The sequence below is a fragment of the Haemaphysalis longicornis genome, unplaced genomic scaffold (assembly GCF_048455015.1).
Source record: "Haemaphysalis longicornis isolate Haplotype H1 unplaced genomic scaffold, Haemaphysalis longicornis Haplotype H1 scaffold_23, whole genome shotgun sequence".
NCBI lineage: Eukaryota > Metazoa > Arthropoda > Arachnida > Ixodida > Ixodidae > Haemaphysalis > Haemaphysalis longicornis.
This window is the reverse complement of record NW_027526306.1, coordinates 6,868,869-6,882,218: the sequence shown is the minus strand read 5'-3', so window position 1 is coordinate 6,882,218 and position 13,350 is coordinate 6,868,869. Positions and strand designations below refer to the sequence as shown.

General features: G+C 45.6%; 1 protein-coding gene across 3 annotated transcripts in view; it reads right to left on the bottom strand.

Annotated features, from left to right (window-relative positions):
- Nucleotides 1–1,129: 1,129 nt before the first annotated feature.
- The window catches only part of LOC144172534 (carbohydrate sulfotransferase 3-like), a 33,322-nt gene continuing 21,101 nt past the window's right edge, over nt 1,130–13,350 (bottom strand). For 2 of the 3 annotated variants that reach the window (XM_077701210.1, XM_077701209.1), the window contains exons 3-4: nt 6,300–6,802; nt 1,130–2,488 (exon numbers count right to left, since the gene is read on the bottom strand). In XM_077701210.1, the coding sequence (XP_077557336.1) occupies nt 1,949–2,488; nt 6,300–6,802 (1,043 nt within the window). In that variant the 3' untranslated portion in view covers nt 1,130–1,948. The remainder of the gene's footprint in view (nt 2,489–6,299; nt 6,803–13,350) is intronic. The other variant, XM_077701211.1, reaches the window with a different exon arrangement.

Here is a 13,350-nt window from a genome sequence, read left to right as displayed (position 1 = left end):
GGCTAGAGAGCTGCACAACGAAGAAAACTTGGGGTAGAACTACATCCTGTTCGTGCTTCCACGGCCTCCATGCCCTCGTGATTCCATCTCTTTTATACATAAATGAAACGTAGTTGGGTTACCAGAAATATTTGATTTTATGCATTTATTGCCCGTCGTTAAGAATGCACAGTCACTCTTCTGTATACCTAGCGAAATCCCTCAAGTAAACTGCATTTGTCTCGCCTGTAATCGAATGATTGCATGCCGAAAATGCTGCACAGCCCCACAAATTATCTTCCCACACCGCCAGGTGAAGTGAAGTTGTAAAGGTGCAATATGAAAGTGTAAAAAGGAGCAAAACGCCATTTAGCCTAACGTTCATGGCGTTTTCATCGCCAGCTAATGATAGTAATGTTCTGATTGGGCAATCTATAGCGAGAAAAGAGGTGTATTTCTGATGCTCTGTTTTTATAATAAGCAAGCGGAAATCCATCTCTAGCATTTTTTTCTGACGTTTTTTGGGTGCATGGAGCTAATTTGACAAAGAAATTAAAGAAATGTAGCGTACACGTTTGCAGGATATTGGCAGTACATTGCATGCTGACAAATAAAGCCCAAGTCTTTTTTTTAATATTATGCCAATCACGACCGCGGTGTCAGATTCGAGATAATAATAAACCAGAGAAGGTGAATCTCTGTAAAAGAGTGTGTAGGTTTTTTTTTAACCCAAAACCACAAGATATACCCGCAACCGGCACAGATAGAGGAAGAACAAACAAATAATAGTGAACCGTGGCAAATGGGTATAGAGATCGACATAGAGAGAGTTTAAATAGAAGGGATAGAGTATAATTAATAGTGCATAGAAGAAGGACACCGCACATGTTTTTCACTTGTACTCCCGGTTTATTAGGCAGCTCTCGGCCGCGGAGCCCAATCGCGGCGCTGCGGAGTCTTGCGGCAAGGTCACATATCAAGCTTCACGGTTGTGCAACGTACTCCAAGGTGATGTCGCATTCGTAGCGAACGCTGGTCTATTGGAGCGTCGGTGCCGCTCTTCACAGACTCGACGAAACGAATGGCTTCCACAGGAGGGGACCTAGGAGTTCCCGTTGTGGCTGAATAATGCCACGTATAACAGGTCCTAATGCCCGACCGTCATCCGTGCCGGTCACACTGGACACCGCCTATGTTCTCCCTCCCCAGGTTAGCCTACTACACCCTCGGCGCTGTCAGCTCGTGATTGGCCGGCGCGTTGCACTAGGTCGTGCCTTGTCTTCACCCTCAGCGCAATAGCACTGGCTAATGACCTTGGCGCTGCATGCCTCCCGTCTCCTTCTGTCGTTTTCTCTTTCGCGTGGTATTCTTTATTGGCGGGCCCTTGCTATTAACTTTCTTCGCATGACATGGGTAATATTTTGCCCGAGTTATGGGTATTTTTGCAATGTTCAACCGGTTTCTACTCAACTGCAGTATTTTCACGCCAAATACTGTATGGCCACGTTGTTTGCGTTTTTCTAAAAAAAATTCTGTTTTGTTTGCACAGCTCGGCACAGTTCGGCTTTGACATTCTGGCATCACTCCCTCGGTCGCCGCTTGCTTTCGACGCTTTACATAAAAAACTGTTTTTTAGAAGAATGCATCAAAATAGATTGTAAAATCCCCATAATGTTTTTGTTTGTGGAATAATAATACAGCAAAGGTCCACGATGATTTGGGAAGGCTAGCGTGCAACATTCTCATAGCCCACGTTATAGGTTGGCGCAGAGGTGCCCATAGCTTGCGATGGACCGGCGAGGATATGTAATTCATGAAATGCGCTGGAAATAGTGACCAGGAAGAGTAAATGATAAGGAGCAACAAAATAGTGGTTGTAAGTATGCCGCAGGCAACCGTTTTGCGCGCGGGGTGCAGTCACCGATAATCTATTTTGCCTTAGTTTAGACAGAAATCCATGTCTTTTAGATCACCCTTTGAACCACGCAGGTGCCGGGATCTGCCCCTTTTCGCTTAGCGTCAAAAGTTCATAATTGAGCCTCAGAAGCACGTCGCTGCAAGCCCTCTCAATAGCATGTATTGTTCCGTTCGACAATTTTCGTTTCCACTCGACTGCAACACGATGCGGATTCCTCTTAGTGGAGTGTGCATTTCTAAGATCTCTGAACGTCGCTCTTGTATGGCTTTTCACGTACTGGGAAACGGCCGTTGTATAGTTTAAACCGAGGTAACGAAACAATTGCGGAGCTTCGTTCTCGGGATCCGCCGCTAGGTCTTCGAAGCGGAGTCTGATAGTACGATTCGGCTGCATTCGTTTCGCCAACTCTTCAAAGCTGTCAAGGTCGGAGCGCATTTGCGCGCACAGGGCTTCGGCACTGTCGCACGCCTCATTGTCCGTACACCAGCGTAGACCACGGCGGGACGAGTAGACGGCACGAGGGTCTCTCACCAGGTGAACCACTTGAACAGCAGGAGCAATGTCTGGATTTCTCTCAATCCAGTCAGCAACCTGCCATAAGTAGAGTCAAACATTCAATCAGCATTGAGTATTTTTATGCGATAACAAAATCTTCGAAATTTTCAATCACTAGAACACAAGGCAACAAGGCGTTAAATTCAGTTACACTGCTCTCTAGCCATTGAAGTTTGTGCTGAGTGAAAACATTTCTTCTTTACGATGCAAGATAAGTAGCTTCCACTCATCTGTGGTTTTGTCTTTGAAACTTCTCAGTGACGTCTGTGTAATGTTAAGCAGAAGAAATACTCACTGCATTACATCACAGTTTGCTCATATTAAACATGACGTTTGGCTTTAGTACCCCTACACTCTCCAGAAAAGCTCTGGTTGCTTGTCTTCATTGAAAACTGTTCTAGGCAAAAAAACAATCATTGACCGGCTCTTGCATGCCATGTTTCGTTAGGGGCACTTGTGAACATGTTTGTGGTATTTGGGAGCGTTATTTCTTCTCCGGAGCGTTGGAAAATTTTACAATTTCATTGAAGCAATATAGAGAAGACTGAACAGGAGGCCTTTAGGGCGCCCTTTACTTTTACGTTTCGACAAAAATATCTGTGTTTTCCTTGTATTTTCTGCTCGCCTAAAACACAGTCCGAGAGAAAAATCGCGGAATGCCAGTGACGTTGACAGTTAAGTTTTTACGTGCAGTCAGCATCAGGGAAAACATCACACGCGCAATTTTAAACGGGGAAGGTTATAGTTTGACCTTCTAATTTACGTAGTGCTTCTACTTCTACGTCCAATTGACCTTCTGACACTGATTAACTGCCACTGTAGCTAAAAAAATTGAGTGCTTCAAGTTTGCTCAAAATGTCCCACCTGTCAAACAAAAGTTCAGCAAATTATACGCCATTATGTGTCAAAATCAAGGCAAGCAAATATTCATGTACAAAACATTCACAAGTAGGAATGAGTGCTCGAAGCCGGATTACCGACCTGCGCCAGGCGTCCCCAGGTCGCTTCAACCCTGCATGGTACTATTCGCGTACGCCGACTTCAGGTATTGCATTGATCTATACGTTTTGAAGTGTAAGTCTTCTGGCGGCGATATTACGAGTACTGATTGTCCCACCTAGCGATACCGTTCCCGCACGTCCAAAAAAAAGTTTTTACTGTGTCTCTTTGTGAGTTACCGCATATTAGCCTTGTTTTAGATGGTCAAAAGGACATGTTTCTGAGCCTGTTCCCACAAGACAAAGGTTCTGTTGTTGCCCGTGCTTTACAGGAGAGGTAGACTAAAATGTCGCAAATTTGAGTGCTTGTTATTACCGTGAGGGGAAGGTGTTCGGAGTTGGCTTTCGAGTATGTTTCTCTGCCTACTACGTCTATCGCTGCCTAAGGATGCCTACGACTACGACTGCAAAGCTCTGCTCAGGCCCTGCACGGGTTGGCTATGGCTGGTCTGAATGAGCGTCATGCCAAAAACAGGACGTTTATTGTCAATGAAACATTTGTACTTTTACTGTTGATAGAACGGAAAGCTGAGCGTGGTGGCGATAAGCTGTTAGCATGATTGCACAGGGTAACGTATAAAAACTAAAACAGGAATGTCCCAACAGGACGAAGTGCGATAGAAAAATGGCCAGTTTTCTGCTGGGCGAGTTCGCGAAATTTTGAAGGCATGGTTCTTGTGCCTGTCCCTTTTGTGTTCAAACCATGTCATTAAATGTACTTTTTATTTGGGGAAATTGTTTCCAGGTCATGTCAACTGCGTTGTAAAACATTTGCTGCCGAATACCTTTTCGAGCCAATCGCATCAGACCGTATAATTAGGTTTCAAGGGGTTAACTCGGCTGTACACTACGCTGCTGTGATGGCATTTGCTTTGCTTATGACGCTGTTCAAATGCTAGGAACTGTTAGTTCTTTGCACCACTTCAATTCTCACTGGAACCAAATAGGGCTCCAACAAATCTACTTTATTTCCCGCAATGTATTTAAGTTAGAGATCATTGTTTGGCCATGTAAAAAAACCTCTCTCGATATGTGACTCCTTATGTCGAACTGCATTCATACAACACTAGAAAATAGTGTCGCCAATTAGCCTTCGGAACGTAGCTCGAGCAAAAACACAAAGAAAAGAACGCGAAAGCGACGCAAATGCAACTCCGCAGTGAATGAGTGAATAAACCTTATTGTGCCGAACACTGGAAAGAGAGGAGCAGAATGGGGTGCCCGGCAGGTCCTTTTCCCTCAGATTGCCTCCAAGAGAACATTGGCCCTAGCGGCATCCTCACCAAGTCTCATCACCTTTCATTGATATTTTTCTTCTCTCCCTCAGGAAGGCGGACGACTCTTAGTTGAGACTCCGCGTCGGAGCTGAGCAGCATTGCGTCCCACAGCTCCCAACTATTAATGAAAACTGTTGGTGCTGTAGGGGCTGCGCGAAGTTCTTGATAATTATGGGCTGGGGTATCCATAATGCTTCGCCTTCAACGCTCATAATCAGACTTAGCTACACATAAAAGACAACTTTTTCGATGCCATAAAATCAGTCAAGACGGTTTAAAAAAGCAGTCAATGAGACATTAATTGTTTAAATATCATGATCGCACTCTAAAATATACTACTACGCAGGTAATTATAAAGCAAGTTTAAACTTTTTTTTTGTATTTCTCAGAATAGGCATTTTTAGCGAGCTTGATCGCCGTCACTCCATTTATTGCGGCGCTATGGGCTGGCTTTTTTCAGTTGTTGGAATGAACTCATTCAATAGCCATTTGTGAAAAAATGGCCACAAAACAAAGCAGAGTGTAATGAGTATCTGCTACGACAAACCTGCAGAAGCCGTGCCCTAATGGGCAGGCTGTACCTATTGCATCCAGGGAACTTCCAGACTCCAAAAAAAGAGAACTGGGAGCACACGAGTGAACAAGTTCATGCGGCGTTAGAAGAGGGCATTACTCGAGATTTCAAGCCCAACATCCGGCTCAACAAAAATTTATGGGAAGAAAGGAAAGCAAAAAAAATACTCGAAAGGTGTTATAGCTAAGACGTTGAGGAAATATTGGCGTAATCATCTTTGAGAAAGCTAGCAATACGGCGCTGCAATTACCACAAACAATCACACAAGCTAAGAGCGGCGCCTGGTGTATGCTTTTAAATCGAGATGAGTGGCAAGTGGCAGAAATACACCCACGGAATTTTGTCGACACGAACCAGCAACTTCAAAAGTCGTAAAAATGACAATCGACTTTACTGTAACCTATGAAATTTTCTCATGCAAAACGATCTACGTGCAGACAAATAACATGCATCGGTGTCGAAGCTCGGTGACTTCTCCGTACTCTGCAATTCCATGCGCGGGGTGGACGCAATCAAATACCGAACGGCGTAACATTCCGATGCGTTTTCCCCAAAAGCCCCATGAAGTGCTGATACACCAGTTGCTCAAGGAACGAGAATTATTTTGTTTGAAATTCTCCGCCATTCTTAGTGTGTGAGCGACATTGTTAGCTTTGACACTTTGTCACTAACTGCGGCCGCTAAATCATATATAAACCAGAGTAGCAGTAAAAGTTCAAGCAACAAATACGAACTATGATGCTTTCGTCACACCGTTAAAGTGGAGACAATCTTCCAATTGTAGATGCTCATATTCCATCAAAAGCTTGTTTACACATGATGTTTTTAATAGTATAAGTAAAAATGTTTTTAGCGTTTTATTTTACTTTCCACTGCCATCTCCCAAGCTACATGGGAGGCTATACTCGCCTGAGAAAGTGCAATACAATTCTTTTGTAAGAATACATCTCTATCGATGGAACGACGGAGAAGAGAAATAGAACAAAGCTTTCTCTCACCTGACTGACGTAGAGGCGTGTAAACTTCAACACTTGCTGTTCGGCCCGAGAGCAGAGGGCGGCCATGTGAGCGGGAGAAGTGCAGGACTGTCCGCCTTCACACACTTCAGCCAAGAAATGGTTCTTCTCCACATACTCTATGTGGTTCTCCAGCCACACAGTGTAGAGCGGCACGTTCTGCATGCGGCACCGAACCAACTCGTCTAGAAGCTCGAATGCGTGACGTTGTCTGCCAGGGCGAATGCGGCCACTCACTGTAAATGGCATGAGTGGCTCGAAGTGGTAAAATGTCCTTGCTCCCGAAGAGAGAAGCTCGCCGACGAACGTTGATCCCGACCGGTAGTAGGCGACAAGGAGAACTATCTTTACATCAGCTTGAGCGACGGCGGAATAAGTCTTCAGTGCTCTTTCAAATGCCGCTGGCAGCTTTCCTTCTAACGACGAATCCCATGTTTCGGTTTCAATTAAATTTGAAGCCGTGTCACCTCGCTGGTTGGCACCTCCTGCAAAGTAAAAGCCGGTTCATTTTAGGTAATGATTTCTATAGCCTTGTAGAACTGTAATCTTTATGTTATCGGTTCTTAAGCTCTTGAAAATAAATTAATTTGCTGCACAATCATGATACCTGTCTAGCAGACCCTCATACAAGTGATGTGGGTATGAACATTGCAATCAACCTTTACGAACAGTTACATAATTTTGTTTATACCGCGCGACTTGTGACTCCATCTTTCACTGTATTTCATTCGCGCCAAAGATTTCCACACTATGGGTTGCGGAATGTTTCTTTACGTGTATTTTCGGAAAGTGATGATCAAAACAGAAAAAAATCCTACATGAATTCAAGTCAGTTTTCCACCTGTACAACAGGATCCCGATAAATACTTAACCAAATACTTAAAAGTTCATGGAATAAAATTAGCTAAGTGATTTCTTCTTACCAGTAATTTACGAAAGCAGTCAAATTTCTTTTGGTAACTTGAACAATATAGGCAAATACATTGATAAAGTCTAAGAAAAACAATGTATTAAGCATGTAAGCAGCGTCCTCGTCAGTCCGTCTGTATTCACTGCGAAACAAAGGGCTCTGCCGCAGGCCTTGAGCAGTACCAGACTTCGATGACCGGGTGTCTGGCTTGAAAGTCACCCTACGAAATCAGGGGACTGTAAATTGCAGCGCTGCGCCCGTTCTGCGAAGACAATTGTGAGTGGGTTGGCGCTGCATGCCCCATTTAAACTCATGAAAATATGGTTGTCTCCCAGAATCAACAATTGTGCCACTGAGTTGTTGCGCACGTTGGAGTCAGGAAACCACTCAGCTGGTCTATATCATGTTAAGAAAAAGGGATTGTTCGGAAGTTACACGTGTATGCAATAAGAGCATGATGTCGGGAAGGGCAGAGTTGGGCAACTGCTGACCTTAAAGCCAAGCTTAAGGTCACACTTAAGCAAATAAAGCTTGTTATGTGATTGAAAACCCGTTGTGGGCGCGAGCAAAGCGTAACGAGTCAATAAAAGCTTTTTTCGTCACGTAGTGTCCCGTAGTATCTCGTGACATGGGGGGGGGGGGGGTATTACAAAAGACGATATTTTATGGAAGAAAAAAGCCAAGCGTCGGGTAGTGAGAGCGACTCGGAATGATTGGCTCCCCCCCCCCCCCCCCCCCCCCCCGATGGGAAGACCTCAGATAGATTGCCAGAATGCCAGGTAGGCCCTTTGCTACAGTAAGCCGAATGAATCATGGTGTTCGGGACGCGGCCAGCCTAGGAAACCTGCTGCATGGATGCAGACCGAGGGGGACAAGGGAAACCAAACGTCTGGGTATCGTTGCAGCAGCTGCAATCAACTACCATCCGAAAGTCCATGAGATGCGGAATGAACTAAATAAGGCAGTGTGAGCTCAAGTTGTCCGAAAGCGACGGCATGAAGCGCAACTCTACAGCCGCATCGCCACATGAAAACCCTAGCTGTCCGCGACGAACAAGGCTCAGCGACCGCATTCGCCCAAGCACACGACTCGTGGAGCGCGGACTACTGCAGAAATGCCATCTTCCCGATTACTGAACATTTTCCACACGCTGGGATGAACGCGAAAAGACAGGTGCACAATTAACGCAAGAAGGTTTTTATTCAGTGTTCACACCTAGTTCTTATTTTTCCACCCAACATGCTGACGGTGGACCAGGAACTGCCGCTGAGCGGTAAACGGTTGGGGCTCCATGCCAAATAACGGGCTAGGTCTCTTGATCGGCTCTGAGGGACACCTCAATGCCAGCACCTACGAAGATCTTCTCGACACTAGCATACTGCCCTACGTCCTGTAGAGCCTGTTCTGCGTTGTCTACTATTATTTTCAGCACGATCGCAGTCGGTTGCATACGGCATGACCGGTAAAAACGTCCCCTGATGAAATAGTCATCATGCTCCTCCATTGGCCAACCGGAGAAGCCGACATGAATATAATGGACAAATATCTGGGGGTCGATGAAGAAGCGGTTGTCCCAAGCACCCATCCCCAGAGGGTCAGCCCAGGCATTGGGAAAAAAGGTCGAGGTTGAATGAAACTGTTTGCAATCTTTCGATTAGTCGTCCCGTCTCTTAGAGAGCTGGCAACGCTTAATGGCTGTCGTAGTGGCTGCAGGAGGGAATTTTTTGCTGTACTTAAGCCTGATCACAAGGCGACTAGTCCGGCCAACGGGGCCGGATGGTTTACGGAATTCATCCTAAGTAGCGTGATCTGCACGAAGACATTTTTTAGCATTAGCATTACTTTGTTGAACCACCTGCCGATTTCGGTCATTTCTATGAAAGATATGCTTCCACCAATACAGGAGCTATCATTGGCAGAGCCATCATGTGCACGACCTGCCGCTATTTCCACAAGGCTACATTGCAGTACACATACTCCATAAAGCTCGACATGCACCCCGTGAAGTCGAAATCACAGTATTCGCTTAGCCCCAATCGCAACTCCGGGATATATATCAAAGGGTTACAGAACCGGTGTGCTTCTGAGCTTCAAACGGCCAAAAAATGAAGACGTCATCAACGTACCATACCTGTACGAACTATAAAAATGATCAGGGCGTTATTCGCATGCAAATGGTGCCACAAAGGCAAGCTAGCAGCATAGCTGATGCTGACGAAATCGCGAACAAAATATATAACCATCTTAGCTGGTAAAGGACTATAACTAATAAAGCTGCGCTCGGGTTTCCCTCTACGTAGTGTCGAAGCTGATAACGCTTTCGTTAGCGGGCGCCGAACGCGGCGGTAAGCCAAACCAAAATGCTAACCCGCCGAATGATGGTCTTTACATACCAAGGAAGGATACGAACTCTTGTAAGCTGTTCCTATTGCGCAGACATCCCGTTACCAAGACACGCAGCATGTACTGAAAGCTACGTGCTTCATTGTTCGCAATTCAATGTATCATGATTCTACTTCGGCTTTCACCTGAGAAGCACGCAAGGTGACTCTGGAGTCCAAAGAATTATTCTCCTCTTAGCGAAACAACGTTTCCTCACAAGCAAAATTGTGAAAAGCAAAGAAATTTGTTACTGCTCTGTTAAAATCATAATTTTTGTGGTTTAGCAATGGTTAACCCAAGTTGACAGCGAGCTTCACTGCCCTGGCTAGGCCCAGTATCAAGGTGTGGTTTCGCTATGAGATACAGATGTGTTTGCAGTGAATGCACTGTTTATACATCTTTCTTCGCCTCACGGCGTTGTTTATGCCTCGTCGCTGTACGAGCGACCACAGCTGGATGGTCGTCTTCCTCCATCGCCCATGGCTTAGCGCTTCACGCGGCCTCTTGGCCTCCCTTAGTTGCGCGCTCTTATCTCTGTGGCGGTGGCCTCCTCGCCTTCCTCCACCAGGTAACGACACGGGTCGCGAGCACGTTTCCGTTCAGTCCTCGCCTATCTCTCTCCTGCCGCCTATCTATCCCCGCCATCGGATCACTGCTCCGGGCTTGGCCCTCAGCCTGGTGGCGACACGGGTCCCACGCACGTCTGCGTTCCCCCTCGCCTATGTCTCGGCAGAAGGATTGCAAGCCGGGTTAGTTGGAAAGACATATTCTTGGATGAAACCAGCGCGAACATAAACAAACACAAAGAAAGTGGAACACAAGTTGTATCAACGTGCGTTTAAGAGTGCCTGAATAGACATTAAAGGGCCCCCCATCAACCCATCTTCACATTGTACTAAGTGCGGCCGATGTAAACATAATTTTCTAGCTACTGACTATTTATGTACGCACCGCGAAATCATGGAAGCATTCCACACAGCAGAAAGAGTAGACAAGTGTGTCAGCCATGCAAGCGTCTGTCTCCACCCCACAGAGATTGCAAATCTACGCGTGCCTCCACTATCGGCGGTGTCTATCTAGTTACCTTGTTTTTGTGAACGTGTTTCGTTCATGCTCAGTGTTTTTATTGTTTTATGGTAAGTGTTCTGTAAACCCTCCTTCATACTAAACTTTAGTGGTTAGACCAGCGGCTCTCATTGTGTTCCACTTGCTTTGCCTTCCTTTATGTTCGCGCTCGTTTCATCCAAGGATGAGCCTGTTCCTCCTCTGCTGCCTATCATTCTCCGGCACGGGGCCGCAGCACCATGCCGGCGCTCTAACTCTCCTCACCTCTAGCTCTCAAGGTCAAAACTGGTCATGTCGCGAAGACTGCCCGAGGTAGCTTAGTGTACTTTCGCTACAAAAAATGACGTCGTGAGTACGAGCTACGTCATGTAGCCCCCTCACTCGCCGTTCCAGCAATCCTCATGCTGAATAACGCAACTGTTCTTGGGACGCCCCGCGCTACTAGGATGACCTTTTCACGCAGCTTTCTGAATGACGAGGACTATGGTGGGTGCTACAGAGGCCCCAAGTGCGCAGGCTACGACGCTTCGCGGCTGCTGCTTTGCCCAACGTAACCATCTGCGGGACATGATAAGGGCCGCATTGAATGCGTTGCCGCAACGCATTTGGGCGGCGCAGTCGAATGGCCTACAATTTCTTCTCCGAGAACAGTGCTTGTCTCACCCGTCCCAAAAGCGAAGCTTCCGTCCTCTGTTGTTTCTTACTCCTTAGTTGAGAGTTTTCTGCGTATTTTTGCATAATCAGTGGTTTACTTATTCTCTGAAAACCTATTTACTGGAAACCTTGCTAGCTGTAATATTTTGCCTAATGTTGCAATTTCTTGGATAGATACGATGCGCGGCATTGAATAGCGGAGTAAAAATACTAAGCTCTGCGTCTTTAGTTTGGATTGTAGTCTTTTCTGTTTGCCCACGCGTATTGTAAGATAGCTTAGAAAGTGACGTGTCAAAACCAATTATCCCTTTCGCTAACACAACATTGCCTCTGCATAACTGTACCTTTCTGCGGCTGAGCAGCTGCGCAATGTCTGCGCTGCTTGAACCCATTGAATGCGGTATGTTACGCCGCTCTTGTCGCTGCATAGTTCAAGTAGAAGGGCATATTTTATGGTAAATAATAGGTTTCTGCAACATTCCTATCTGTTTGCCAACAATTATATTGTAGTCACAGGAAACGATATATCTACCAGAAGTATGCGGTGTTTAGTTTGGAACGTGATACCCCAGACAGACTATTTTTCGAGATTAGAGTACAGAGAAATAGAGTCGGCTGAACGAGCTGAGATTGAGCATGTGCAAAACGGTCGCACTTTATGAAGGTGCCTTGCCGGTTGGGCAAGTTGCTCTCAAGGCTGAAAGCTAACGTTAAGAAACGCCTTAAGGGAGTCTCTGAAACATTCTGCCTTTGTGAGCAGTCTAAAAACCAAACTTTGTACAACTCGAAGGGTGAAAAATGCAGTGAAAAACAGATACCCTACAATCGCGCATAAGATGGGATACTGGCGATGTTGCCGGGATTCCTCTATCGTTATCGTGGACAGTACATGAACACTAGACGTACGAAAAGGAAGAAAAAATATCATTATTACGACTCCTGAAATGTACCACTATATGTTTTTTGAACAAATGATAGGATTTATAATCTAACAAAAAGCCTCTTGCTCGAATAAAGTGATTTGCTATTGCGTCAAGGTAAACCCGAGGACCAACAACGCTAGGTCGGTTGTCGAAACTCCACCGAACAGGACTTTCTATTTAAGCGAGCGGCATCGTTGGCTTTTTAAACACTGACTCGTATGTTTAAAACTTCCTTCTATCTACGGTGTAAAACTTCATTCGTTTCGCAAATTTGAGCCTTGAAATCTTGAGTGTATAACCATGTCCGCAAACATCGCTCTTTGGCAATTGAATTTTATGCTCATATTCACAGGCAGCCTTGGCCATAGAGCCTGGCGGCTGTGTGGCAGCTATTCAGACCGGAACAGGAATCCACAGCGATGCCGGCGCGGTTGTTATGTGAAGAAGGGGGAGAGGCTGTCGTGCAGCTGCAGTTGTGCACCCTGAATTAGCCAGCTGCGTTTGACGAAGCATGATGTCAAGGTATCCTGCTGCGTGCGCGGCGCACTCCATGAACGGCAAGAGAAAACCATTCAGGTCGCCGATGAATTCCAGGCTGCGAAATTATTTCGAGTTGGTTTCCCGTAGCCCCTTTGCTTTGTCTAAATCAGTAGAGGTAGCTTCAATACGTAGACATTCCAGGGAAGCTGCTGTAACGTGAAAAATGGACTATAATTACATCAAATTGACGCATACGAACCCAAAGAGGTAAAATATCAGAAAATGTTGCGGGACGTGAAAAAACATGATTTTTACTCATTCTTGTAAAAACACAAAAAACTAAAAAAAACGATGATTGCGCTCACTGATATAAAAAAATCCGACATATGCATTCGTATAACATCGTAAGGAATATTTCCTTTATTTCTGAATCATCAAAGTTCCAGCACAGCTTCCCGTTTTCAATCTAGGCTGGATTTCACGTCGAGGCGTTGATTTCGCACTAAAATTATTATCAAATGGTGCCTGGTTCGGTTCCGCTTGATGGCTGAATGCTTCGTTGAGCATTCATTGCTTCGTTCAGCTGGCTGAGCCTTCCTTAGCTTGTACTAAGTCGCGC